The sequence below is a fragment of the Bipolaris maydis genome, assembly GCF_028858645.1.
Source record: "Bipolaris maydis strain C4 unplaced genomic scaffold PSV08scaffold_10, whole genome shotgun sequence".
Classification (NCBI taxonomy): Eukaryota; Fungi; Ascomycota; class Dothideomycetes; order Pleosporales; family Pleosporaceae; genus Bipolaris; species Bipolaris maydis.
The window spans coordinates 727,432-749,795 of NW_027093866.1; the positions used below are offsets into that span (position 1 = coordinate 727,432).

Genomic DNA, 22,364 nt, shown 5'->3' on the forward strand with positions numbered 1-22,364 from the left:
ATCGCGTCTTTAACGAGTGGCTGGTGTATCACATGGAGATGCATTTCACATCTTATAAATTCTATGCGGCTGTTGCCTTCGAAACGACGACTATGGGTACACTTGGTGTGTTGGCGAAAGAGTTTCTGGCGTTTGGCAAAAGAACACGGCGTCAGTTCTTCAGGTGGCTTGCAATACTGTCCATGTTGCTATCCAATTTGTACGTGCTATCGTTTCCGACTTTGATGGCTGCCATGACTGGTTACATCACTACATACGAGCTGTTTGTGGAGGACCGCGAGCACAACCTCATCGAGTGGAGTAAAATAACACGAGTGACGGATATCATTCACGATGCATATCGACTGGGCTACGACAGAACATTGATAATCACAGAAACCGATACGGAATTCAGAAACGCGATCAGACTTTGTATGTCGGACGTAGACACTCGTCAATAGATGGCTAACCTCTACTCAGACATAGACCAGTTCGATCCTTATACAGGAAGAACCCCCGGAACAACTGTAAACGGTTTAACTTACTCCGAGCTAAGCATTGATGAGCCTTCAAAATGGATAATAGGAGAGATGACGACACCTAAAGAGCTCCCTTCCCCAAGCCTCAGAATTACAACCTTACGGATCTACCCCGATAAGATAATACCCCCAAAATGGTTTGGACAAGCGCTAGTTGCTTTTGAGAGTCTTCCCACAGACACATACAACACGTCATACTTGCTTGAGCACGGCTCCTGTCAACCGAGCGAGACATACCAGTGGGGCTTCTCATACATCTTTCTCTTTATGGTTTCCATATTCAACTTCATCTGGACGTGCATCATGATAGGCATGTGGCTCGATACACGGCTGAGCTCGAGAATGTACAAGAGTGGGCGGAGACCGGGGCTACTGCGCAGCATTATGGATTACTCGGCTGCGATCAGGCAGGAGCTCGGTACTGAGGCGGAATACCTAGAGGAGAACTGCTTGCGGAAGCGTTTGAAGCAGAGCGGAGGTGCATTGATAGTACCGAGTGGGGAGCTTAGGATAACGCGGGTGGATACTGGAGAGAGTGGGATGAGGGAGAGGGACTGGCGGAGGAGATTGTTGAAGGGAAGCACATTTTAGGAAGGCAGAGCCGTTCATGGCATCATGATCATTATCGTCGAGAAATGTGGAAGGGGATGGAGTTCTAACGCTCTAACCCCATTGAAATCTCTCTTCATCCAACCTTGTGCCTTCTTTCCAGCACTTTTCCACCCATCCTATACCAACTATTCGAGCAAGTCCAGAGATTCTCGGATTCCCTCTCTTTGACAAAGATCTTTCGTCTGGCACAATGATGTGCGTGACTCCTTCGTCCTCATCATCAGCAATCAGCCCGTCTCCAAAACGGAGATAGTTCTTCGCCAGCTGCGCCCTCAGAGACCATTCTTTGTTATCTCCACCATATGAGAATACGGCTTTGACAGAGTGAAATATATGAGTCTTCAGCTGCTCCAAAGGCTTGTCATGGTCTTCCAGCTGTTTCAAAAAGTCATGTTGCTGGAACGTAGCTGGACTTTCGGGTTTCGCCATCCCATCCAGCAATTTCCTCATTTCTTCCACGTCCGTAATGTCGCGTGCGTAAGAATCGCCATTCCCGTCTACATTGCTCTCAAATTCGAATTGATCATCATCGTGGAGGTAGAACATGTGCCTGTTTGGTTCAAAGGGAAGTAGGTAGGGCAATGCGCCAGTGTCTGCTTCATTTTGCGTAATACAGTCTTGGATCCAGACCGGCTTGACGATGTTATTTGTAGCTCGCTTCTCCAGCGACGCAACTTTGATCAGCCGTTTATCAGCAATGATGATAAGATTCTTGTTTGTAGAGTCGCGTTGTACAAGCTTGCCACCGTTGGCTTTGATGAGCGCCTCCAGGTCAGCTTTGGATTTCTTTACTGGATACGTCTGCTCAGTCATGACATAAAAGCTGAGTCCATCGAAGATTTTAGACTCTGGGCCTGCATAAGGTGTCGTCACCGTATCGTTACCCATCACCGCCAGCGGCTTCTTCGATGTACGCGCCTTCTTCCGTCGTGACTGTTCGATCTTGAATTCCTTTTCCTTCTCAGATTTCTCAGTCTCTATTTTGGTTTTGACTTCGAGGAATTCCTGCACGGAAAGCGCCTGGTCCCATCGTTTGTCTGTCCTGAGCTGCTTAAAGCGTGGAAAGCGGAGTGTCAATGCAAAGCGGAACTTATCACTGCTCTCGACGCTGGAGGCTTTGCACTCCAACACGACAGAGTCACTTGGTCTAATCCATTGGTCCGGTCTCTCGTGTTGCCGATTCTGCTCGTGGCCACCTAGTTCGATGAATGGTGGTGGACGCCGAGGATCCCAATCATGCCATTTCCCTTGCGTTCGTCCTCGTAAAGCAGCGTAGTCGTCCGAGCTGAATCCACCGCCAACCTTGAAGAATGACCAACAATGTTCGTGTTTGAGGTCTCCTGGCTTTGCGCTCTTGTTCGTAAGTAGTGCACAAAGGAAAGACGAGTGGGCACCGCCGCGACGACCAGAGCCAAAGTACCCTCCAACAACAATGCAGTCAAGAGACTCTCCAAATTCGGACATGTACTCCGGCTTCACCTTCATCCAATCGTTGTTTCGTTGATTCAAGCAGTACATCGAGCGAGGGTTCTTTAACACCAAGCCCTCGGATGCTTCAGCAACCACCTTTCGCAGCGCTGGCTCGATCTCAGTATGCGAACGCGCCTCAATGTATGGATGAACTTCTAATCTGCGATGTACACCTTTGACAGCGCTTTCTAGAGCACGACGGCGATCACGAAGCGTATACTGGGTGAGCAACGTATCGTTCAGGTACATACAATCAAACACTCGAAACAGCGGTCGCTGGCCAGTCTCTTGGTTTGTTTTGTTCTCCTTCTCGGATATTGCTGCCGTCTTGAGAGTACCAAAACCGACAATGTGATCAGTTTCCATGTCCCAAGTAACCATTTCGCCGTCGAGGATAATGTTCCTCACGTTCTTCCCAAATGCGTCTGTTACGAACCGCGTGAGTGCTCCGGCTTCGTCGCCGTGAAAATGTTTTCCATAGAGATAAGTGTAGTCTTTCGCCTTTCGCGACCAGAAGCCAAACGATTTTCCACCTGGTGCGTCTGGGTCCTCTACCATGTGTAATTGCATGCGTTCGCCATCGAGTTTTTCCTCGATCCAGAATGTATCGTCATCTGAGTCTCCCTTGAACCTTGTCACCATCTTCTGGAACGAGCCTACTTTGTCCTGAAATTGAGCTAGTTGCGGTTGGAAGCATTGCATGAGACTAAGGCCTGTATTCTCGCCCTCAAGACGTATTTTGTGGTCAAAAAGCTCCCAGCAAACACGCCGAAGATTTGATGACACGTTGAATAGCGTTTCTGCATCTGGATGCCAGATATCAAGCAAGGTCTTCTCCGTCGCGCCAATCTTCATTTGACGAAGAATCATCCGAATCAGCCATGTCATTTCCTCTGCATTCATCCTCCGGTAAAACCTCTGGAAAATTTTGACTTGCTCTTCTTCGGTACCGACCTGTGATAGTTTGTCGAGAGCATTGTTGACTTCTGCAATACTCATGTCGCTGTACTCTGTCTTGAGTTGCCGTGACGACAGAATCTCATAACACCGTCCGGCAAAGTCACCAGCAGTCCAAGCCGATGCTTTTTGCATCTGACTAGGCAATTTCCAGTTGAGCATGTGCTTTGCATCATCTGAATCCTTGCCAATTCTAGTGAGCTTGATCAAGACCTTTGCTATTGCCTTCTCTTTTAGGCCGTACATGGCCCGGTCTCGGTCTTTCTCGGGAATAATGAGGCGCATTGCAGGATAGAAGTCATTCCCCACCTGCTTCCGCCAATTCGCAATAAAGCGCTCGACGATATTCCGCTTGGCTTCATGAGGCGTTAGGTTGCCGCGGCCGTGTGGCCCCACCTTGCGCCGGGGGCCGATGGGTTGCTTCTTTTTTTGCGTGTCCATGAGCGGATTGAAAAGATCGGTGAACAATGTGTGAAACGGCAGTGTCCTGTGTAAATTCAACGGCCGCATTGGGTATTTCTCATCAAGGTCGCCATCATGGCCATACATGAGGGTGTTCTCACGTACGGCGTCGGCATCCGGCATTGGTGTATCTTCTGCCATTTCGAGTGCATTGATGAGGAGCACCACGCCGTGGGCCGTCGTTGGTATTTGAACACCGCGTCGTGGATGCCTGGAAGGCCGTGTTTAGCGTCGCGCGTGATCACGTGGCTCTTAGGTATGAAAGCGGTTAGCATGTTACCCAGGACATCACCCATGCAAAGGTGGATAAACGGGGGCTGTCATGAGGCTGACAGTGCTAATCTTGGAACATTAGAATTGCGACTCCACTGTTCGTTTTCAGCACTGTCTCTCTTGCTCTCTTCCTCTCTTCCTTCCATGTACATATGTATGCTGCGTAGCGCTACTGTCCATCCCGAAGCGATAGTCTTGGAATCCCTTTGTGTACGTCATTATTGCTGACCAACCCGATGGAGCATAGATGAGCTCTACACGCAATCAGGGCTGGGTCCCGCAGTCAGCCGGGGATGTGCAGCACAACGTACGCAACGCTGCATTGCAGGGCGCCTCGAAAGCCTTCTCCAAACCCCCTGTGAAGCCGAAGCCTGTCGCCAACACATATACCGGAGGAGACAATGGAGCCTGGCTAGCAGCCACGCGAGTTGGAACAGGCAGCCCTGTATCCTTACAACGAGACCATACCGGCGGATCTCTAGGCGTCAGCAGACCAATCACTTCCAACCCGGCGAATCCTACGTCGTTGAGCATTCCCGGCGATCACCTTGACCGTGTACCATCTCCATCCAACATCGCGGCACGGCTGGCCGCTGCCCGGCACAGCCCTCTGAAGCCCATGCCCAAACCCAAACTCCAGCCCGCGCCCTCGATGGACGAACAAGAGCCAAATGAGAGGGATGTACTACCTCCACCTGGTAGTGTGGGCAATCTGCTTGCGAAACTTGAGCCTAAGAAGCCTGGTCCGCAGCAGCAGAAAAGGAGAGACAGTCTTGAGTCGCGCTCAGCTGCCGGTCGTGTCCAGCAACCGGAATTAGCCAACAAGCCCACAGACGATACTCCCATACCACCTACGAATACCTTAGTAAAGATGTTTGAACAGGGCAGATCTACAACGCCGACCGACCAGACCTCTACGCCTTTACACGTTGCTCGAAGTTCGCCGCCCCCTGTTCGGTCCCCAAAGCCTCGGCGGACCTTCTCACTGCCACCTGACCCGGAAGAAGATACCGCTCCACTGCAGAGGAAAAGGACGCAGACACCTCCGCCTGTCAAGCCAAAGCCAAAGCACCAGATTCAGCTACCCCCACAATTCACTGACGGTGCGAATGACAAAGCATATTTCAATACGCCAAAGAAGGGTCCTATGAAGTCACCTTCAGTCAAGCAGAAACCAGTAGAATCAGCAGCTCTCACGACAGCAATCTCGCCGCCTCGAAAAAGCTCCCGCCAGGCAAGGCCAAAGTCCCAGGACGCATCAACGTCGGTTCCACGGCAGGGAAGGAGAATGTCGACATCCATGGAAAGCTCCAAACCGCCCTCAACGCCGTCTTCTTTCAAGTCCGCAAAAGAGGAACAAGAAGAAGAGGATGCAGAAGTCAAACTCAAGCCAACTGTACCTCCACCTCGTCGTTCGACTACCCGGAAAGCAGAGCCAGTGCTGGCTTCCCAAAAGCTTCAACCGACAACACCCATGCAGATCAAAACACGTGCAGGTAGTCGAACGCCAGGTTCAACATCTCCAGTGCAGAATCTCTCACCTCGCCGGCCAGCATCTAATACAGGCACGGCTTCCCCTTCGGTGTATCACAATAACTACCAACGCGAATCAGTCAAGCAGATCACCCAGCACATGACAGGAGAGTCCCTATCAAGTGCAATCATGGGCGCAGCTCTAGCTTCACAGTCTCGCAATGTTTCCCCCGCGCCTCGCCCCATGTCAGTTGAGCCGCTCTTCCCACCACGCAAGCAACACCACCACCACCACTTGCCGTTTCACCGGTCTCCGTCTCCGCAGAAGAATTCACCTCCGAAAAGCACAGGAAAGTTGCGTACCACAATGCGCAAAGAGCCATCCTCGTCAGACGATGAAGACAACAAGGTGGACAAGTACAAAAAGAAGGGCACAAGAATCATGGGCATCAAAGGGCGGAAACATCCAAACAAGCATGACGAGGGAAATCGAAAGCGATGGCGTGACCAAATCACTGAAAGAGAGCGAAAGCGGTACGAGGGAGTCTGGGCGGCAAACAAAGGCCTTTTCATACCTTCTTCGCCTCGTGCACCACCTGATGATGATCCATCCGCCGATGTACTGAATCTTGTGGCCAAAGAGATTTGGACGAGGAGCCGCTTACCCACGCACGTGCTGGAAGAAGTATGGGATTTGGTCGATGAGCGAGCGATTGGAAGACTGACTAGATACGAGTTTGTCGTGGGGCTATGGTTGATTGATCAACGACTCAAAGGACGGAAGTTACCCGTCAAAGTCAGCGATAGTGTGTGGCAGAGCGCAAGGAATGTTGACATTAAAGTTAAGATTAAACATTAATAGAAAGGGTAGGAGCGTTCATAGGAGACCTTGTTTGCCGCCGATATTGTACTTGGTGCTATAGATACTAGAGATACCCTTAATTGGAATTTATTTCGTTTGTTGGTATAATTCATCATTCCCCCCTTAAATCCTTGCTAGTCCCTACTATCCCATCATGGACAAAAGCCCAGTACTCCTAACGAAATTCGCAGTACTCCAAAACCCACCGCTGAAATCAAGATCGTACCAGTAGTTCACAGCACAACAAATCCCTTCTTCATTGCAACTCTGCCTCACTTTGTGGTACCAGAGTGCAGGCAAATACAGCATATCGCCTTCCTCCAACGTCACCCGCAGAGGCTGCGAATATTCCGAGTAAGGCGTCGGATTAACAAGTGGTTCATCCGGATCCCACATCGCAAACGGTACGTATTCCTGCGGCTCATCCACGGCAATCACAAGTTCTCCCTTGTCTACCTCACCAGATACCGCAGATTTTGGCCGGTACGTAGCCGCCAGCACAGCCTTCTCATTCACACAAGCCGCCTCGACCGGCGGCAGCAGTACAAAATGCTTTTTACCGAGAATCTGCACGTAAATGTTTTCGTAGTTATCTTTGTGCAGAGCGGTGGTTGAGTGCGAGTTTCCGAGCCAGAAGTTGATGGCGTCCGGGTCCTGCTCGAGAGCTATGCGGGCGAAGGGGATGGAGTCGGGTACGTCGGCGAAGAGGGTGGCGTATTCGTTGCGGAGATTGTCGTTTTGGGTTTGGGCGTAGTGTGTTGGGCCGACGTAGGTTTTGTCGTTTTCTTGACGCTGAATTTTGGCTAAGATGGATTCGAAGGGCTCGTCGGTTTCGTGGGGCTTGACGAAGAGGGAACCGCTGCTGGGGAGGTCGACGACTGAATCAGCATTGCCGTGGGGTGTCATGGCTACGTTTACGGTTTGGCCGCGCATCACATCTTGGAGGTATTGGGCGTTCCATTTCTTGCGGGCTGCGAAGGTTGAGGCTCCATTGCGGATTACGAATGGGCGGTTGCGCGCGACATGTCGCATGAACTGGAGTGGTGATGGTTCTTCATGGAGAATATCGATGGTGGAGGGGTTGAGGTCGTGGTAGGATGTTATTAGGTCTACAGATTAATAATAAGCATTGCATCAATATATTGAAAAGAAACAAAGGTTCGATAAAAAACTCATCGAAGAAAATGAATGCACCTCTTACAGCATCTTGCAATACCCCCTCGCCTTCAAGCCCAGTCGGTGCAGGTCTGGATATATCAGCAAAATGAGCAAACCAAGAAAGGGCATACACTATGTACCTGAGACTAGCCTGTTCAGCGCTCTTCAAGCCCACAACTTTATCTTGCACCTGAACCATCTTTCTGCAGTTATGCGAGTCCGCGCAAAAGTTCACGAAGTGGGATGCCAGCGGAGTTAAGTACTCTAGCGCCGGTGATAATCTAGTAGCTTGACGGAATTCCGAACAGTCGTTCGTACATCACTCCCTCGCTCCCACTACAACAAGTTCCGCAACGTCATTGAGCGGACGCACAAGCCCAGCACCGCAATATCAGAAGATGTCCAAGTGATACTAAAGCTCAAGACCTCCCCTTTTTTTTCTCTTGCTTTTGTAATGCCGCCACCATGGTCTTCCATCCACCGCTTCCATAAGAAGTCAGCACCCGCCTTCTTAAGCCCACAGGCATGGACGCGTACGTTACAATTACACCCATGTGCCCCAAAATGCGCAACTAAATCCGCATCTTAGGTAGCGCTTTCCTCGTCGCCAAAGTCTTCGTCGTCGGCCATGTGTTCTTCTCGTACATCGGCGGCGTGGGATCTACCACCGGCATATCCATGGTCCCCACCATCCCGCATTCCTTTCGCTCCCACCCTTGGATCCTGTATTCGTCACTTCACCGTCGAGGCCGGAACATACAGGTCGGCGATGTGATAACATATACGCATCCCATGTTTCCCAATCAGCATGGTTGCAAGCGGGTTATTGGTATGCCGGGCGATTTTGTCAGTGTTATTACGCCGGGGCGCAGCGACGAGGATATTGAGGCCGTCGATGCTGATGGGAAGTGGGCGAGTGTAAGGGAGGAAGTGATTCGGGTGCCTGATGGGCATTGCTGGGTGCAAGGGGACAATCTGGAGTGGAGTAGGGATAGTAGGTTGTTTGGTCCTTTGCCGTTGGGTTTGGTTAAATCGAAAGTGCTGGCGGTTATTCTGCCGTTCCGCGAGGCAAAATGGATGGGTAGCTCGGTTGATGTAGTTGATCTGCAGGAGAAGGAAAGAGAATGGATCCTGAAATAAGAGACGGGACGGCGCAATGCTGATGAAATGATCCTACTTTACTTAATCGCATAGACAAACTGTCACCTCTTTCACGAAACAACTACACAGGCAAATCCCTATAACAGCTCTTGACAACAAGACACAACAAAGACAGAAAAGAAACGAAAAAAAAAACCCTCGACACATCGAACTTCTATGCGTACAAGACCAAAGTCATAAACCGTTCCATAAACGCCAAACAATGCATTTCCTTTCTTTGGTTGCACACTTCCCCTTGCAAAAAAGACACGCTCACTTAATCCCAGCTCTGCTTCTCCACAGACGGCGTACCAAGCACACCAACCCCATCACCCCTGCGTTTCCTCTTACCCACGAACTCGCTCGCCCAATCAAACATCTGCCACACCCAGCTACCCGCAACCATGACACCACTAACAACATTCACAAGCGTAATAAGCAACTTCCAGAAGCTCTTGCTCTCCTCGACAATCGCCAGCATAATGGGCTCAATGTCGAATTTGACAAAGATACCGGGGACGTAGGTGTCGTCTACCTTGTGCGACTGCGAGGTAACGGCGTACTGGTTTGTCTTGATGGCGTGCGCCATGCGGAACATGTTGGATGAGGGTTGATCGTTTGTGGAGACGACGGATTCCATAAGGGGCATGAGAGAGGGATCGTCGGTGTAGATGGTGGGGACGATAGAGAGGTAGTATTGGAATTTGTAGAAGTGGTCTGCGGGGGTTGGGGTGACGGCGATGGTGGAGTCGAGGGGGTTGGTCAGCGAGGGGTAGTATGGGCCGAATGACATTTCGCGGATGATGTGGGAGAAGTTGAAGGCTGGAGGAGGGGGTTGTTAGTCTGGGGGAGGTTCTTTTTTTGAAGGGTTCTGGAACGTGTGTTCTTACATGAATGGTCGAGGTGTTCTCCAAATTCCATGTATCCGTGTCCTCTTGCGGTGATGTGGAAGTCTCCCTGCACCTTATTTCCCACGAGATTGCCGTAGATTCGGCAACTGTCCGTCGGGCCGCGCAGCTTGGGTGTCTTGCTAAACTTTTTCTTTGTTGCTTTTCCCAAATGCTCGTGCACATCGCCGTACTCTTCCCATTCCGGAATCTGGGTTGTATCGTCCTTGCCCAACTCGTGCGTGCCTTTCTCTGTGTTCTTGCCAGTCCACTGCGACCATGAGGTTGGGTCTTTACGAAGAAGCTCGCCGGCTAGCGTGCGATCACCAGCTGCATCTTGCATGTTTACGTGGAGGTCAGCACATTTCATGGCGACAATTATATCGAGGTTTATTTGCATGTCGTGAGATACACCCTTTTCGATGGTGAAGCTTTGCGTCGTTGTGCCAGCATACCAGCGCGCAATTTCGGACCAGGTCAGATAGATGCATGTAATGATGAGAGTTACTGTCCAGGCCGAGGAATTGCGACCCTGGACGAGGTATGTCTTTTTGGTTTTGGCTGTGGTTATCTGTTAGTTGTGTTACTTGTCTACAAGTGAGCAGCGTCGCATCAGTTCAAACCACCATTGCAAGTGATATGGTTGACCTTCACCAAACCTTTGTGTGCACAAGTCCTCTCAATCTTCCGTATAGAAAGTAGTACTTACGAAAAGCATCAAAACTTGACACGATGCCCCCTTTGGCAGGCCCAAACGCATCCTCATCATGCCCATGCTCCCCGAAACCGTTCATTCTGGCTGCTCAGTCGTGACACTAGGGTACTGCAGCCCCAGTCGCGATTCAGCAAAAATCAAAATGGGAAGAAAGTAAAGGGTGGGGTGAACTAATGAGCGACGTTGACACAAGTAGGTAATGCGACGCGAAAGGCCACCTTGAACTGCTGCAATGATCGACGTCCGTGCCCGCGGAAGAGGCCCGTTTAGGATCGCTCCGCCACGTGCTTCCTTCACGCTGCGAACTTATCCCTAGCGCCATCCCGCATGACGACAATGTGCCCCAATCATTATTATTTGCATCTCTCAGAGTTCATTATGTTTGTTCATTGCCTTAATGCTGCCTTGATAAATATCATACATACTCCCACATCATGCCTTCATTGATCAAGTTTAAGCAGTAGTGTCTCCAAGGTTGCTAAACTTGCTGTCACCATCCTGTGCCATGTCGGTTGTCTTGCCAGTAACACCGGCGTTTGCAGCATTTACACCCTGCAGTTTGCGCTCTGCTTCCCTAGCGGGATCGTTGATTGTACCAATTTCGCCAAACTTGCGGTCTCCGTGTAGTTCAGGGTCCTCTGTCAAATTGGCACCCTTAGGCTTAAGTACGCCTGGCTCGACATATGTACCAGAGAGAGCAACGGGTGCTGTACCCGTAGTGCTTGATGATCCTCCAGCGCTACCCGAAGTGCCGCCTAGACCCTTGCCTGAGCTTATGGTCTTCTCTTCGTTCCATCCTTCCTGAGCATCTCGCGCTTCAGAATTAACGGCGGCGCTGAGCTTGACAGCGTTTGAGGTGTCGGTCGTGTTTGTGGTTGTTGATGAAGAAGGCTGGTCTAATACTCCTGCCTTGGGGTTGCTTTCACCAAAGTGACCATGATTCTTAAGGGACTCGCCTGCCAAAGAGTCGGATGTTACGACACCGACCGCCTCGTTGATGGGAACTTTCGACGCAGGGTCGGTAGTTACCTGGGAGATGAAGTCAGCTGTGTTTTTACATCCAGCATCTCACCGTGAGGTGAGGTGAGGGTATGTAAGCCCGATCTCTGGCGATACTGCATGCATACCTTTTGTCCAATGGAAGTCATGTTATTTAGATATCTTGTTGTTCGGGATTAAGTCGAACTGTGTTTCTGAGAGAGAGTAGGATGGAGGTATGCAATTGAAGAATTGTAGATGGTATTTGATTTTCCCAGAGAAAAGTAAACTGCCTTTAATGTTTGCCCATAAATCATTGTGACATATAAATACGTATGGCGTATGGCTGCGTTTGTGTGACGTCAAAGGCGCTTTATCTCAGCCTTGACTACTAGTGCTGCCCTGTTCTGGGACAGACGTGGGGTGAGATAGACTTGGATCACGGAACATACTCCATCAAACCACAATGGACATTGGGCATTCATGTGTGCTTTGCGGCTGGGATAGCGTCGGGAATAGTCGTGTCCTGGCAAGCCTCCTTGAGCACCTAGTTAGCGTGTATGTACACTTTCTTGTTTGGACCAAGAAGGCGAGCTTACGGCGCTTAACCCTATACTGCTATTAGAAAGTAATATATCCTTTTTAGAAAATATCTGGAAAAAGGATACAATTGCTACCGTACAATTCATACTTCATAGTTTCTTGGGGTGTTTGATGTTCACACTTCCGGCATTGCTTCGCTTCGATCGAGAGATCAAATGCACCAGTCAGACAGCTAGCCAGATGATAGCGAATGCATTCAGTAGAAGACATCACGAACATGAGAAAGACATGTATTTCATCATTCATTGAATTCGTACATTAAGTCATCAAGATACTGCTCTTGCAGTCGGCCAGCTGAACGCAGTGACAGTGACCTGATATGATAAGAAAATCTTCCAATCCCACTATGCTTTGGGTATTTTTGATCATCGTTTCTTCATGAAATGCTCTACTGCTTGAGACCGGAGCTGGGGTCGTTCTTCTGTGGGTATCCGTAGTCCTTGCCAGTTGTGTCGGCAAGGCCAGAGTGGTTCTTGGCCTCGCGAGAAACAGCATCGTTGGGAATGCCATCGAGACCATCCTTTGCCTCACGAGCTGAAGCACCAGTAGCACCGACTGCAGGCTCGCGGATAGCTCCGCCGCCAGAAGTGAAGCTGGCTTCTTGGCCACCCGAGCCAACGTTAACAGTACGAGCGTTAGAAGAGTTGAAGTCGGAGGCGACTGGAGGCTGGTCGGGAAGAGGAAGGTTGGACTGGGCCTCATCGACGGCCTGGTTGTTGCCCTTCATGTCGACAGTGGTGTTGGAGTAGCCTTGCTGAGAAGAGACCATTTTGGTTGTAGTTGTGTGCTAGGTATGTTAGTACTTAAAAGCACTCAAGGCATGCATGTGGGGCCGCGTCTCGCGTCAGGAACACCAACTTGAGAGCCTCCTACCGCCTCCTGCATAAGATTGTACTTACTTTATGGGTATGAGAGGGAAGCGAAGAGTGCCGGGAGTGTGAGTTTGATGTTAGAAATGTAATTGAAGTTGTGGTTGTGATAGTGGAAAGAAAACTGCACTGTCGGGCGCGTTGGTGTTTTATTATGGTAGCTGAGAACCCTCGCCCCACCATGACGTCTCACTGATGCAATTTGCCCATCGCAGATTCCCACCCCAGCAGAGTGGGTTTGTTCGCATCATCGGATGGTCTTCTGCAAAATCAGCTAGTGCTTGCGCCCGTGCATCGGGACAAGCGAGCCGCAACTCTGGAAAGTGTCGTGTGTCGGTTGATTGTGATTGGGGAACTGGGAAGCCAAGTACAGTAAGACGTAAGCAACTTCTGATTGCTTCCCTTGATGATGGGAAGTTTTGAAATACAAGTATCCTCATAAGGAATGTGACTGGCTTCTCCTTGTGTTTGCCCTTTCCCCATTTCTACCCCTAGCAAAGTCCGAAGATCATCCTAGCAATGAAGCAAGCAGGAAACCAATGCCAAAGACAGCATAAATAACGCCCAAGTGGAGAATGTGAGGTATTGGTTCCGACCGATGACATGACAGGGGTCTGCCGGCCATCGGACGGGCATGGGAAGCGCCATACTGCCTAAGTTCAGCATAACGAGGTCTTCTGATGCTTGTTTCACCCATGGGTCCTGGCAAAAAATAGTCCCTGCATCCGGTTTTTGATAAACACGTACTGGTACATACTTAGCTCGTGTAGAGTATGACGTATGCGTGCGGGCTTTTCAAGGTATAGATGCCCAATTGCGCAGGAACCAGTCTTGGAAACGAGTGACGTGGATGTCAGGGAAGACGGTGTTGAGGTAAGCGGGCACTACAAAGTCGTAGCGCCCCTCTGCCGTCGCAAGCAGCGGAGCGAGCCGTCTTTGTCCAGCCACATCACCTTCCAACTGTGCCATGGTCATGTGGTACTCGAGGTCTGCGAATCTAGTCAGTACACAAATTGACATGCAGTAGGAGAGCGACGTACTTGCGGGAGCTTGGTATTCAATGCTGACCCAAGCACGATCTAACAAAAGTCAGTTCACTCAGCTTGTCCTGCTCAGGAGGTCTAACATACTCCTACAAGCCCTGATTGTCTCAACAAGACTATGCACAGTCATACGCTCGCCACACATGCTCATCTCGGAAGCCCAGGTGGGCATGTCAATGGCACGAACTACAAATTGTGCCACATCATATGCAGATGTCAAGCATAACCAAGAGGGGTTTTGCGCGGCATCGTAGATTGGCGCTATCGAGGTCATCTGTCGGGGATTGGCAATAAAGTCTCCTTCATTGCCATAGCCCGTACTGGCCCCCATACGATGAGACATCATTCCATTGACGGAGAATCGCTCATAGAGTATACCACAGACGAAAACGGTGTGCTGAATATAGCCACTGTAGTGCTTGAGCAAAGCTAAGGCCGAGTCCTCCCCACGGTCGAGTAATCCGTTCTGACTTCGCAAACCTGGTTGACCTTGGAACTCGGCAGGCGCGAAACGTCGCACACGACATTGTACAGCCGCTTCAATGAGCCGAAGCTGGGGGGTTCCCAAGACTGTGGATATGACTGTGTCAACGCCCATCAAGGCATGCTGAAGGGAGGCCGCATTGTTGTAGTCAACCGTCTGGCAGTTGTAACCAGATGCTATGAGACTAGTTTGATGCTAACAAGAGTCAGTTTGGCCAAAGCAATATAGCAATCTGATGCTGAGCTGTTTCTGGATACATACCGTTCTTGAGAGAATGACCAACTGGTGACTAGTCGAGTTGTTGATCTCCTGAGCTATCAGAAGTGCTAGGCCACAAGTACCTGATGTTCGTTGTAAAGTCAGCAGACTTCTTAGAATATTCTAATCACCGTCTCACCTGCTATAGCGATGCGCATGTTGGCCGGCATTGCTATTCACAATTTATTTCGGGCTTCTTAGTTCTCGAAGGATTTCGAAGATTGGGGACAGGGTTCGACCACTCTCCCTTTTCTATTATCACACCCAAGACTCACCTTGTGCACCACCCATGACCATTTACCCTTCCCATATTACAACGTTTTGACGTCCGTGATTCACAGGGATGTTTCCGAACCCATGGTAGGGTGAGGCCGGCAGCCATGGCGGGACGGCCGCTACCACCATGTTCTGCATCATCCAAGGGTGATTGGGGAGAAATTGGAAAACACTGGTGAAATCCAGTGGCAGATCACATATCTGATACCGTTGCCTGCTTCGAACATATCCTCCGTGGTGGGACCCGGTGCTGCAGCTAGTGTGTAGGGGCCGAATCACCGCCACTCCGTTGCTGCAGGCGTCCTGTGACTCTTAGTAGCAAAGGTAATACAAGATATAGAAAAGTGTACGCGGCATGTGCGTGGGGTTGAAGTGTGTAAGCATTAGAGAACGGGCTTAAACTCTCTATTTTACCATAAGACTGGAGATGATAGTGGAAGGAATTGGTCATCACCCTCTTGAAGCAGTTATCACGCGGTTCCATGAACGTCCATAGAATTATGACATGGAATCATGCATTAGGTGGAGAACAGAGCACTTAGTCAAAGAGTAAAAGCTTGATCACGGTATGTGCTGATTCAAGGACAGAACCCTGGAGACTTTCAAAAATGAGTTAGAATATTCTTATCGGTCTAGCGACGAACTTACGGAGCGGCAATTCCGCCAGGCTTAAGTTATAGGGCGGAGCATGGGTATGCTACTGACATACGTACAGACATGTTTTTCGGAGACAGCGATTGGCGCGGGAGAGATTCACCAATCATGGACGAGCAAAGAAGCCAAGAGGTTCTCGGAAGATGACAGGAAAGGAAAATGGGGCCGAAGACTAGTTTAGTGTCCAGAATGGCGCATACACCAGCAACAGCCACAACAACAAGCAACCGTTGCGCTTGAACAACGGACCCTGAGCTGGCAGAGATGGCCATCGGATTTTGTGGCTGTGTGAGGATAAGCTATTTGGCTGATTTGCCTATGCTTCTTTCAGTAATTTAAGGCTGCCTCAGTGTGTGCCTAGATTTTGGGCTGAATTCACCAGTATGTGCAAGGCAGAAAGGACGCCCTTCTGACTGACTGACAGAACGTGTGGAGATGATGGAGGCTACGGCAGCTCGTCCCATGGCCTTCTGCCTTGAGTGAACCATCTTCACCGGTACAGGTGGGGTAGCAGGAAAAGCAGACATTGAGTGCATCGACAGACCCAGGTGTATGCAACACGTCAGATGCTAAGGAAGAAGGACCGGTTGTGCTCACATTCGCAAATAGGAGATGGATGGGATGGGCGAAATGTGAGTTGTTGCCTAGACGAAGCAGCGACAACGCGTAGGTGCAAGACGGGACATTGGAAAAGGCCGATGGTAGACAGTTTGCGTAGAAGCATAGTCCGGACGCGTATGTAGAGTGCAAGTACTATGTGTATGGATCCACTGATCGTGTTTTGCGGAGGCGGCGTGGGGAGGGGTGCTTAATTGGGCCAAGGTATCACGTGTCGACGTGTTTCGCGAGTGGCACTGAAACCAAGCGCGCCGCTTTTGGAGGCAAAGTAGTCGCCCTGTACGTGGGGTGGCACGGATGGCTCACTCGACTCTCTGGCTCGATATTTTGATTGTTGGATCCCGGCATGCGCGTCGCTATGCTGACGAGCCGGGCACAAGTCTTCACAACTACTATGCTGTGAGATGATGGTTTCCGCACGCGCACAACTGGCCGGGGTTGTTCGGATAAGGCTGAGGGAACGGTGGAAAAAGCAAGGCGCAAGAGGCCAGGAGAGGCGGCGAGGAATGAGTGCGTATGTTCACCATACGAAGCACGTCGCGGCTGTGTCGCCAAGTAGCCCCGCGAGGGTCGCGCATGTATATGTGACGATCTGCAGGGCGGGATAGACCTTGGACGTGAGCATGAGGCTGGTGGGCGAGTGTGTGCACAGACGGCGTGTTCGTTCTTGGGGCAAGGTGGGCTGCACGACATAGCTAGGCAAGCGCCCGGCTCGGACCAATCTGATACTGATACGCACGCGACGGGAAGACGCGCTTCTCACGACCCTTTCCTGCCACCATATTGCGCGCGTTATTCTTACTATAACCTCTGCATGCCGGCCAATTCTTGAAATACACTGTTCTCTCCTCCCTACGCCCGGTGCCGCCCCCTCGCCATGACTTACTCGTCGCCTCTGCCCTCGTTTTCGTCGCCTGCGTCATCGCGTCTCCCAGCGGTTAGACGCGCAAGTTTCAGTGGTCAATTGGCTTTTCTCGTCCATTCGCAGGAAACGGTTGCAAACCACATGCCTCCAGACGTCGACAACAAGGCTCTCGCTCGTCAGAAGCGAAGACGCACAAGGTACGTAGCCGATTCCTCCTCTTTCTGTTCTTCCATCTGGCAGCGGGCCCATGTTCGACATGTACGTATTCGCCATGTTCGACGCGTGCTGGTTCGTGCGCGGCCTACCGCCCGGGAGCTATTCGGCCTACTACCCCGCGGGCAAGCGACACTCCAACATGGCATCGCCGCTGACCACGCCCGCTTGCAGCAAGGAAGACGAAGATATACTCAAGTCCGAGTACCTGAAGAACCCCAAGCCCAGCAAAACTGCCCGCCTAGAAATTGTCAAAAAGGTCGCGCTTGGCGAAAAAGAGGTCCAGGTACGACCCATATTGCACCACGTCACGAGTATGCGCGCTCCTGCTAACTTGTGTTCTTAGATCTGGTTTCAGAGTGAGTCGTTCTTTCCTTGCATCGCTGCGCATGTTGCTGCTGCCTTGCAGGCTGTGTTTGTCGTGCACCGCGCGAAGCTACACCAACGTTGAAACACGTCCTGACCATGCCTTGCACCAGACAAACGCCAGAACGACCGTCGTCGCTCACGGCCACTCGAGCCGTCGTCTACCGCATCATTTATGTCGTCGTCATCCACCATGTCGGACCCGCCCACCGAAGATGAAGTAGTGGCTGTTGCGCGCCGTATCGATAACGCCCCGGAGCCGCACGAGTCGGACGAGTGCCCCAAGTCCGATCCACCAGAACAGCCCGCAACCCCCGAACTGACGTCCGACGAAACTATCCCAGAGCCGCGCACCATCGACACAGCCGTCTCTCCAGCTGCCGAGCCTGAGAACGCAAATGAAGCAGCTGTAGAGACTTCAGCTGAAGCACAGACACGGATAGCTCCTCCCCAGATCACCAACTCTCAGCAAGCCGTATCATTGTCACAAGGTCCCACGCAATCACGCACATCATGGATTTCCAACCGCCGCAGTGCCTCATTCGTCCGGTGTCTACAAGACTACACGCCTGAAGTCATCACTTTCCCGAATGCTCCGCCCAGGCCCTTGGAATTACCCGAAGCCTCAACAAAGACCCCTTCACGTCCACTGAAACGCACGCACTCATTTATGCGCTTGTCGACAAACGAAAATGGTACCGCCCGCATCGTCACCGACTTGGATAGGACACCTTCGCCGCCGAAATCAAAGAAGACTCCGTGTACCTTTTCTCATGCTGCAGCCGGCCTTCGACGAAGTTACAGCGCAGCAGGCTTGAACGATAGATTGGCTGCTGCTGCACGAGGAGAGCCAAGCCCAAAGCTACCAAGGACGGGATCGAGCATTGGAAGGAGTAGAGACTCGCGTGCATGGGAGTTCTGGTGCGATCCTGAAGCCCGGTCTACGACAAGCCTTACTGCGCGTGCAGAACAAGAAGAGAGTGGAAGTGCAGCAGACGCGATCGGCATACTTCGCGCAAACCGAAGAATATTAGCTCAAAACCAAGCGCGTCAAAACAGCAGTCCACTCACGCGTCACAGCTTACACAAGGTGCTTGGTAGTCCGCTAGTGAAGAAGTCGCGTGGTCCCATGCAACGCGCTTCGACAGTTAGCGGTCGTATCCCACACATCGAGTATTCCAACTACAAAAGGGGCGGCGACAGCACAGAATCGGACGAGATGCCACCAACAGAGAGCGACAAGGAGAACTGGGAGCCAAACGCGTCTAAATCGGTACGTCGCGATCGACAAGTTGCTGCCACGCCTCCAGCTTCGAGAGGTGCTCGTCAAATCCTTGGGGAGAACATAGAGTTGATGTCACAAGCATCAAGTCTAGGTGCAATGTTAGCCAAGGAAAGGAGGGGTAGTGGGAAACTGGTCATCGATCCCGAGCAAGACGATGAACTACGGCAGTTTATGGGCGGAGATGGAGCAAGTGGGCGCTCGAGCATCAATTCAGCTGAAGAAGCTGGTTGTGTCGAGGGTCTGCTGAAGCTCAGCCAGGGCCAGTGGAGGTGATTGTGCAGCAGGGCGTGATGCCACTGGCACTAGACATCTTGTTTCTGTTTGTTTGTTTGTTTGTTTGTTTTTTTACTTTGTATAATCTGCATGTACAGCGCTCATTCTCCTGGTGTTTTTTGGGCTCAATTGGAAGGAGGAGCGCAGGCTCAAGATAGAGAAGACATCAGCTGTGTCTGCAATATTTTGCATGGGATACTGGCAATTAGCACATAGAGTAAGTGTACAAGCATATGATTTGAGAATGGTGGCTTGTCACTAAGCTTCTCGAATGAATAAACATTTGAAATATTCATAGACTCTTCTTCGGTGTGATTTTTTATGCGAGAGATGTTGGAGTCGGCATTCGGGACCGAAGAATAAGAAAGCAGAATAAAGAGTTGCTAGAAAAAACGAATACGTTGAGTCTTGGCGTCGAAGAAAAGGAAAGAAGATAAAAAAGGGGAAAGGGGTTGTTCAGTATCAATTTGCAGGTATGAGATGGAAGCGTGGAAGGAGTAAAGAAAACAGCAATCACGTGAACAAAGGCTCAGATTAGCTGGAAAGAGCGACTCAGGACAAATAGTGACAAGAGGTGTCACACACACACAGAGAGACCAACAGTAGGGAAATCAAGTCGTTTGCTATGACTTAAAAGACACGCAGAGAGGGGACACGACAACTAGATGAACGCTGACTAGTTTGTACATTCCTGATTGCACACCCCACACACACAGATAGAGACAGTGATAGAGAGAAAAAGAAAAGAGCCCCCAACAGACCTGACCACCCTTGATAGATGAAGCAGCCATGGATTAGAAGATTACAAGGCGATAGAGTGTGACAAAGAAAAGAAAAAACCGGGTATATGCAGGAAGAGGCAGAGCAAGTAGAGGAGCGCATGCAGTCGTACAACAATCAGAGTGTATGGGAGAGGAATGATGCTGGCCAAATCGTCTACTTGGCGCCCGGTGGCAGCTTTACGTTGTTGGAGAGCCATGCCTGAGTCGTATTAGTAACTTGACGGAAGAACAGGTGGCGGGTGAAGTTTACCAGTCCCTCGAAAATACCCTCGCCTGTTGTTGCACAGCTAGGCTCGACTTTCCATACGTGGTCTTTGGCAATCTTGTCCAATTGTAGTAGATCGGATACCTCCTTGGGTCGCATCGCTGGCCGGGGTTAGCAATTTGTTTGTGGTGATAGTGATTTCCATGTACGCACCTCCGCTCAAGTCCTGCTTGTTGGCGAATACCAGCAACAGCGCGTCCTTCATTTCCCTGTCCTGGATAATGCGGGTAAGTTCCGTCTTTGCCTCCTCGATACGGGCGCGGTCGTTGGAGTCGATGACGAAGATGAGTCCCTGGGTTCCTGTGGCGTCACGTCAGCACGGGTGCTCGCATGTCGAGTGCTGCACAGCATCAATCGGGGTAGGGCGAAACATGCGCGGCACTGTCGCGTGCGCGCATGTTTACTCGCCTACCCGAAACGATGCCGGGATGTCCCAACATACCAGAGAAGTAATGCCTCCACAGCGGGCGGATCTTGTCTTGGCCGCCGACGTCCCAGACGTTGAACTTGGTATTCTTATATGTGACAGTCTCGACGTTGAAGCCGACGGTGGGGATGGTGGTGACATCTTGGTCAAGCTTGAGCTTGTAAAGGATGGCTGCGAGGGTTCTAGTCAGCCGGGTTTGGGCATTGAGCGAACATTGCAGATGCTGCCAACATACTCGTCTTTCCAGCGGCGTCGAGGCCCAGCATCAGCAGCCGCATCTCCTTTGATCCGAAGATCTTGGCCATGGCCTTGGATATGGACGCGCCCATTGTGGCAGCGTGGCCGTGGGGATGAAGTCGGTAGTGTGTGGGGAGGGGCTTGCCAGGTAGTAAGTAGCCGGTATACGAGGCAGGGAGTGGCGGTGATGTTGTTGTCGTCTCGGCAGCAGCAGCTGAAGGCGAACGGGGGGGATTGGGTAGGCCGGGCGCGGGAGACGTGTTTATGCTTTGCAACGGGGCAAAGCAAGAGGAAGATAAGAGGAAGAGGAAGAGATGGCGGTGGAGAGAGAAAGACACAAGACTATACTGGGGACGGCACAAGACGGGACGGGGCGCGAGAGAGAGATAGATATGGCGTCGTGGACGCGGGCGTGTGTGTGCCTAAAATGAAGGTTTCAAGCCGGTCAGGAGTGAAACCAGAGGCAAGCAGGCTGCAGATCCCAGAGAGCCTCCAGCCGACGAAACATCCGTGCGCGGCCAACGGCCTTGCTCTTGACAGGTCCATCCATTCTCTCTCGCCGCACCACCATCGCCATCCTCAGCGCCCGCCATGCACGCAAAAAGGGGGCCCCGCCCTCTGCTCTGCTTGGGTGCCTGCGTTTGATTGCGACATACTGGGCCCTCGTGTGCGCCGTTCCTGTGTGGCCAGTGTGCCGGCAGATGCAGGTACGCGGCGCTACTCCTGAGATTGCCTATACAGACATGCCGTAGTACATACACGTACATACAGATATACATACAATATATAGGCACCCTACTTCAGTACACGCTCCGAACCCACGGCCTTTGCTCCACATACGCCAATGGTTCGCCTCGATGCCTGTACACCTACAGCAGCCATTCGCTCGCTGCTCGTCACGCCGCGTCGACTCGCCGCTCTGCTTACACAGCCTTGCCGATACACCGGCTTCTTTGTTTCTTTCCCCTTCGCGGCTAGTCGCACAAAGCCTTTGTCGTAATGCCTGCGTCTGCTTCAGCCGTTGCGACCCGCTACGCTGCAGTAGCAATGTCGCCCGCTAACCAAAAACACGCCTTATATCATCATGTGCGGCTCCATACGGGAAAGTTGTCCAAACAAGCACTTATACCGAAGCTGGGCCATTACCTCATGCGCATTAACCTTCGAGCTAACCCTATCAGCTCTATACTAAAACCACGAGGCGTTGCTCAATACCACGTCTTCGACATGGACACGCCATGATTCGACAGGCACAATGGCTATTCCATACATGAATCAATCACGACGCCAGCAATGCCGAGGAGCCTAGCTTTAGTCCGGCAGTGTAACAGAAAAAAATCC

At 51.2% G+C, this 22,364-nt stretch overlaps 11 protein-coding genes across 11 annotated transcripts; 4 read left to right on the forward strand and 7 right to left on the reverse strand.

Annotated features, from left to right (window-relative positions):
* The first annotated feature begins 393 nt into the window (after window positions 1-393).
* PSV08DRAFT_313282 (uncharacterized protein) lies at window positions 394-1,195 on the forward strand. The gene has a single exon (XM_014227849.1). It carries the CDS (start codon window positions 441-443, stop codon window positions 1,107-1,109), a length of 669 nt encoding a protein of 222 aa, XP_014083324.1. The 5' UTR covers window positions 394-440; the 3' UTR covers window positions 1,110-1,195.
* Window positions 1,182-4,168, reverse strand: PSV08DRAFT_403293 (ATP dependent DNA ligase domain-containing protein; the record flags this gene model as incomplete). Its single annotated transcript, XM_014227848.1, has 1 exon — window positions 1,182-4,168. The coding sequence occupies exon 1, from the start codon at window positions 4,158-4,160 to the stop codon at window positions 1,182-1,184; it is 2,979 nt and encodes a 992-aa protein (XP_014083323.1). The 5' UTR covers window positions 4,161-4,168.
* Window positions 4,169-4,436: 268 nt separating this feature from the next.
* On the forward strand, window positions 4,437-7,020 carry PSV08DRAFT_403294 (uncharacterized protein; the record flags this gene model as incomplete). The annotated part of the gene is made up of 4 exons (XM_066093653.1): window positions 4,437-4,446; window positions 4,480-4,502; window positions 4,561-6,571; window positions 6,613-7,020. 4 exons carry the CDS (start codon window positions 4,437-4,439, stop codon window positions 6,615-6,617), a joined length of 2,049 nt encoding a protein of 682 aa, XP_065948790.1. The 3' UTR covers window positions 6,618-7,020.
* Window positions 6,772-7,984, reverse strand: PSV08DRAFT_249109 (cupin-like domain-containing protein; the record flags this gene model as incomplete). The annotated part of the gene is made up of 3 exons (XM_014227846.2): window positions 6,772-7,736; window positions 7,822-7,874; window positions 7,926-7,984. The coding sequence occupies 3 exons, from the start codon at window positions 7,982-7,984 to the stop codon at window positions 6,772-6,774; spliced, it is 1,077 nt and encodes a 358-aa protein (XP_014083321.2).
* A 147-nt stretch (window positions 7,985-8,131) lies between these two features.
* PSV08DRAFT_403296 (peptidase S24/S26A/S26B/S26C) lies at window positions 8,132-9,285 on the forward strand. Its single transcript, XM_014227845.2, has 2 exons — window positions 8,132-8,318; window positions 8,375-9,285. Exons 1-2 carry the CDS (start codon window positions 8,240-8,242, stop codon window positions 8,923-8,925), a joined length of 630 nt encoding a protein of 209 aa, XP_014083320.1. The 5' UTR covers window positions 8,132-8,239; the 3' UTR covers window positions 8,926-9,285.
* PSV08DRAFT_6017 (endoplasmic reticulum vesicle transporter-domain-containing protein) lies at window positions 9,064-10,714 on the reverse strand. The gene is made up of 3 exons (XM_014227844.2): window positions 10,522-10,714; window positions 9,816-10,373; window positions 9,064-9,747 (listed from the first exon to the last, which is right to left on the reverse strand). Exons 1-3 carry the CDS (start codon window positions 10,604-10,606, stop codon window positions 9,203-9,205), a joined length of 1,188 nt encoding a protein of 395 aa, XP_014083319.1. The 5' UTR covers window positions 10,607-10,714; the 3' UTR covers window positions 9,064-9,202.
* A 160-nt stretch (window positions 10,715-10,874) lies between these two features.
* Window positions 10,875-11,828, reverse strand: PSV08DRAFT_313310 (uncharacterized protein). The gene is made up of 2 exons (XM_014227843.1): window positions 11,655-11,828; window positions 10,875-11,556 (listed from the first exon to the last, which is right to left on the reverse strand). The coding sequence occupies exons 1-2, from the start codon at window positions 11,673-11,675 to the stop codon at window positions 10,981-10,983; spliced, it is 597 nt and encodes a 198-aa protein (XP_014083318.1). The 5' UTR covers window positions 11,676-11,828; the 3' UTR covers window positions 10,875-10,980.
* Window positions 11,829-12,336: 508 nt separating this feature from the next.
* On the reverse strand, window positions 12,337-13,082 carry PSV08DRAFT_6022 (uncharacterized protein; the record flags this gene model as incomplete). The annotated part of the gene is made up of 2 exons (XM_014227842.2): window positions 12,337-12,895; window positions 13,008-13,082. Coding segments are annotated over 2 exons (474 nt in total), but the record flags the coding sequence as incomplete, so codon positions are not given.
* Window positions 13,083-13,772: 690 nt separating this feature from the next.
* Window positions 13,773-14,942, reverse strand: PSV08DRAFT_226617 (uncharacterized protein; the record flags this gene model as incomplete). The annotated part of the gene is made up of 5 exons (XM_014227841.1): window positions 14,902-14,942; window positions 14,766-14,845; window positions 14,108-14,699; window positions 14,018-14,056; window positions 13,773-13,966 (listed from the first exon to the last, which is right to left on the reverse strand). The coding sequence occupies exons 1-5, from the start codon at window positions 14,930-14,932 to the stop codon at window positions 13,773-13,775; spliced, it is 936 nt and encodes a 311-aa protein (XP_014083316.1). The 5' UTR covers window positions 14,933-14,942.
* A 2,245-nt stretch (window positions 14,943-17,187) lies between these two features.
* On the forward strand, window positions 17,188-19,607 carry PSV08DRAFT_205886 (uncharacterized protein; the record flags this gene model as incomplete). Its single annotated transcript, XM_014227840.2, has 4 exons — window positions 17,188-17,372; window positions 17,563-17,674; window positions 17,735-17,747; window positions 17,868-19,607. The coding sequence occupies 4 exons, from the start codon at window positions 17,188-17,190 to the stop codon at window positions 19,310-19,312; spliced, it is 1,755 nt and encodes a 584-aa protein (XP_014083315.1). The 3' UTR covers window positions 19,313-19,607.
* Window positions 19,608-19,830: 223 nt separating this feature from the next.
* On the reverse strand, window positions 19,831-21,597 carry PSV08DRAFT_363789 (ADP-ribosylation factor family-domain-containing protein). Its single transcript, XM_014227839.2, has 5 exons — window positions 21,022-21,597; window positions 20,802-20,957; window positions 20,513-20,659; window positions 20,345-20,460; window positions 19,831-20,293 (listed from the first exon to the last, which is right to left on the reverse strand). The coding sequence occupies exons 1-5, from the start codon at window positions 21,113-21,115 to the stop codon at window positions 20,249-20,251; spliced, it is 558 nt and encodes a 185-aa protein (XP_014083314.1). The 5' UTR covers window positions 21,116-21,597; the 3' UTR covers window positions 19,831-20,248.
* Window positions 21,598-22,364: the final 767 nt, after the last annotated feature.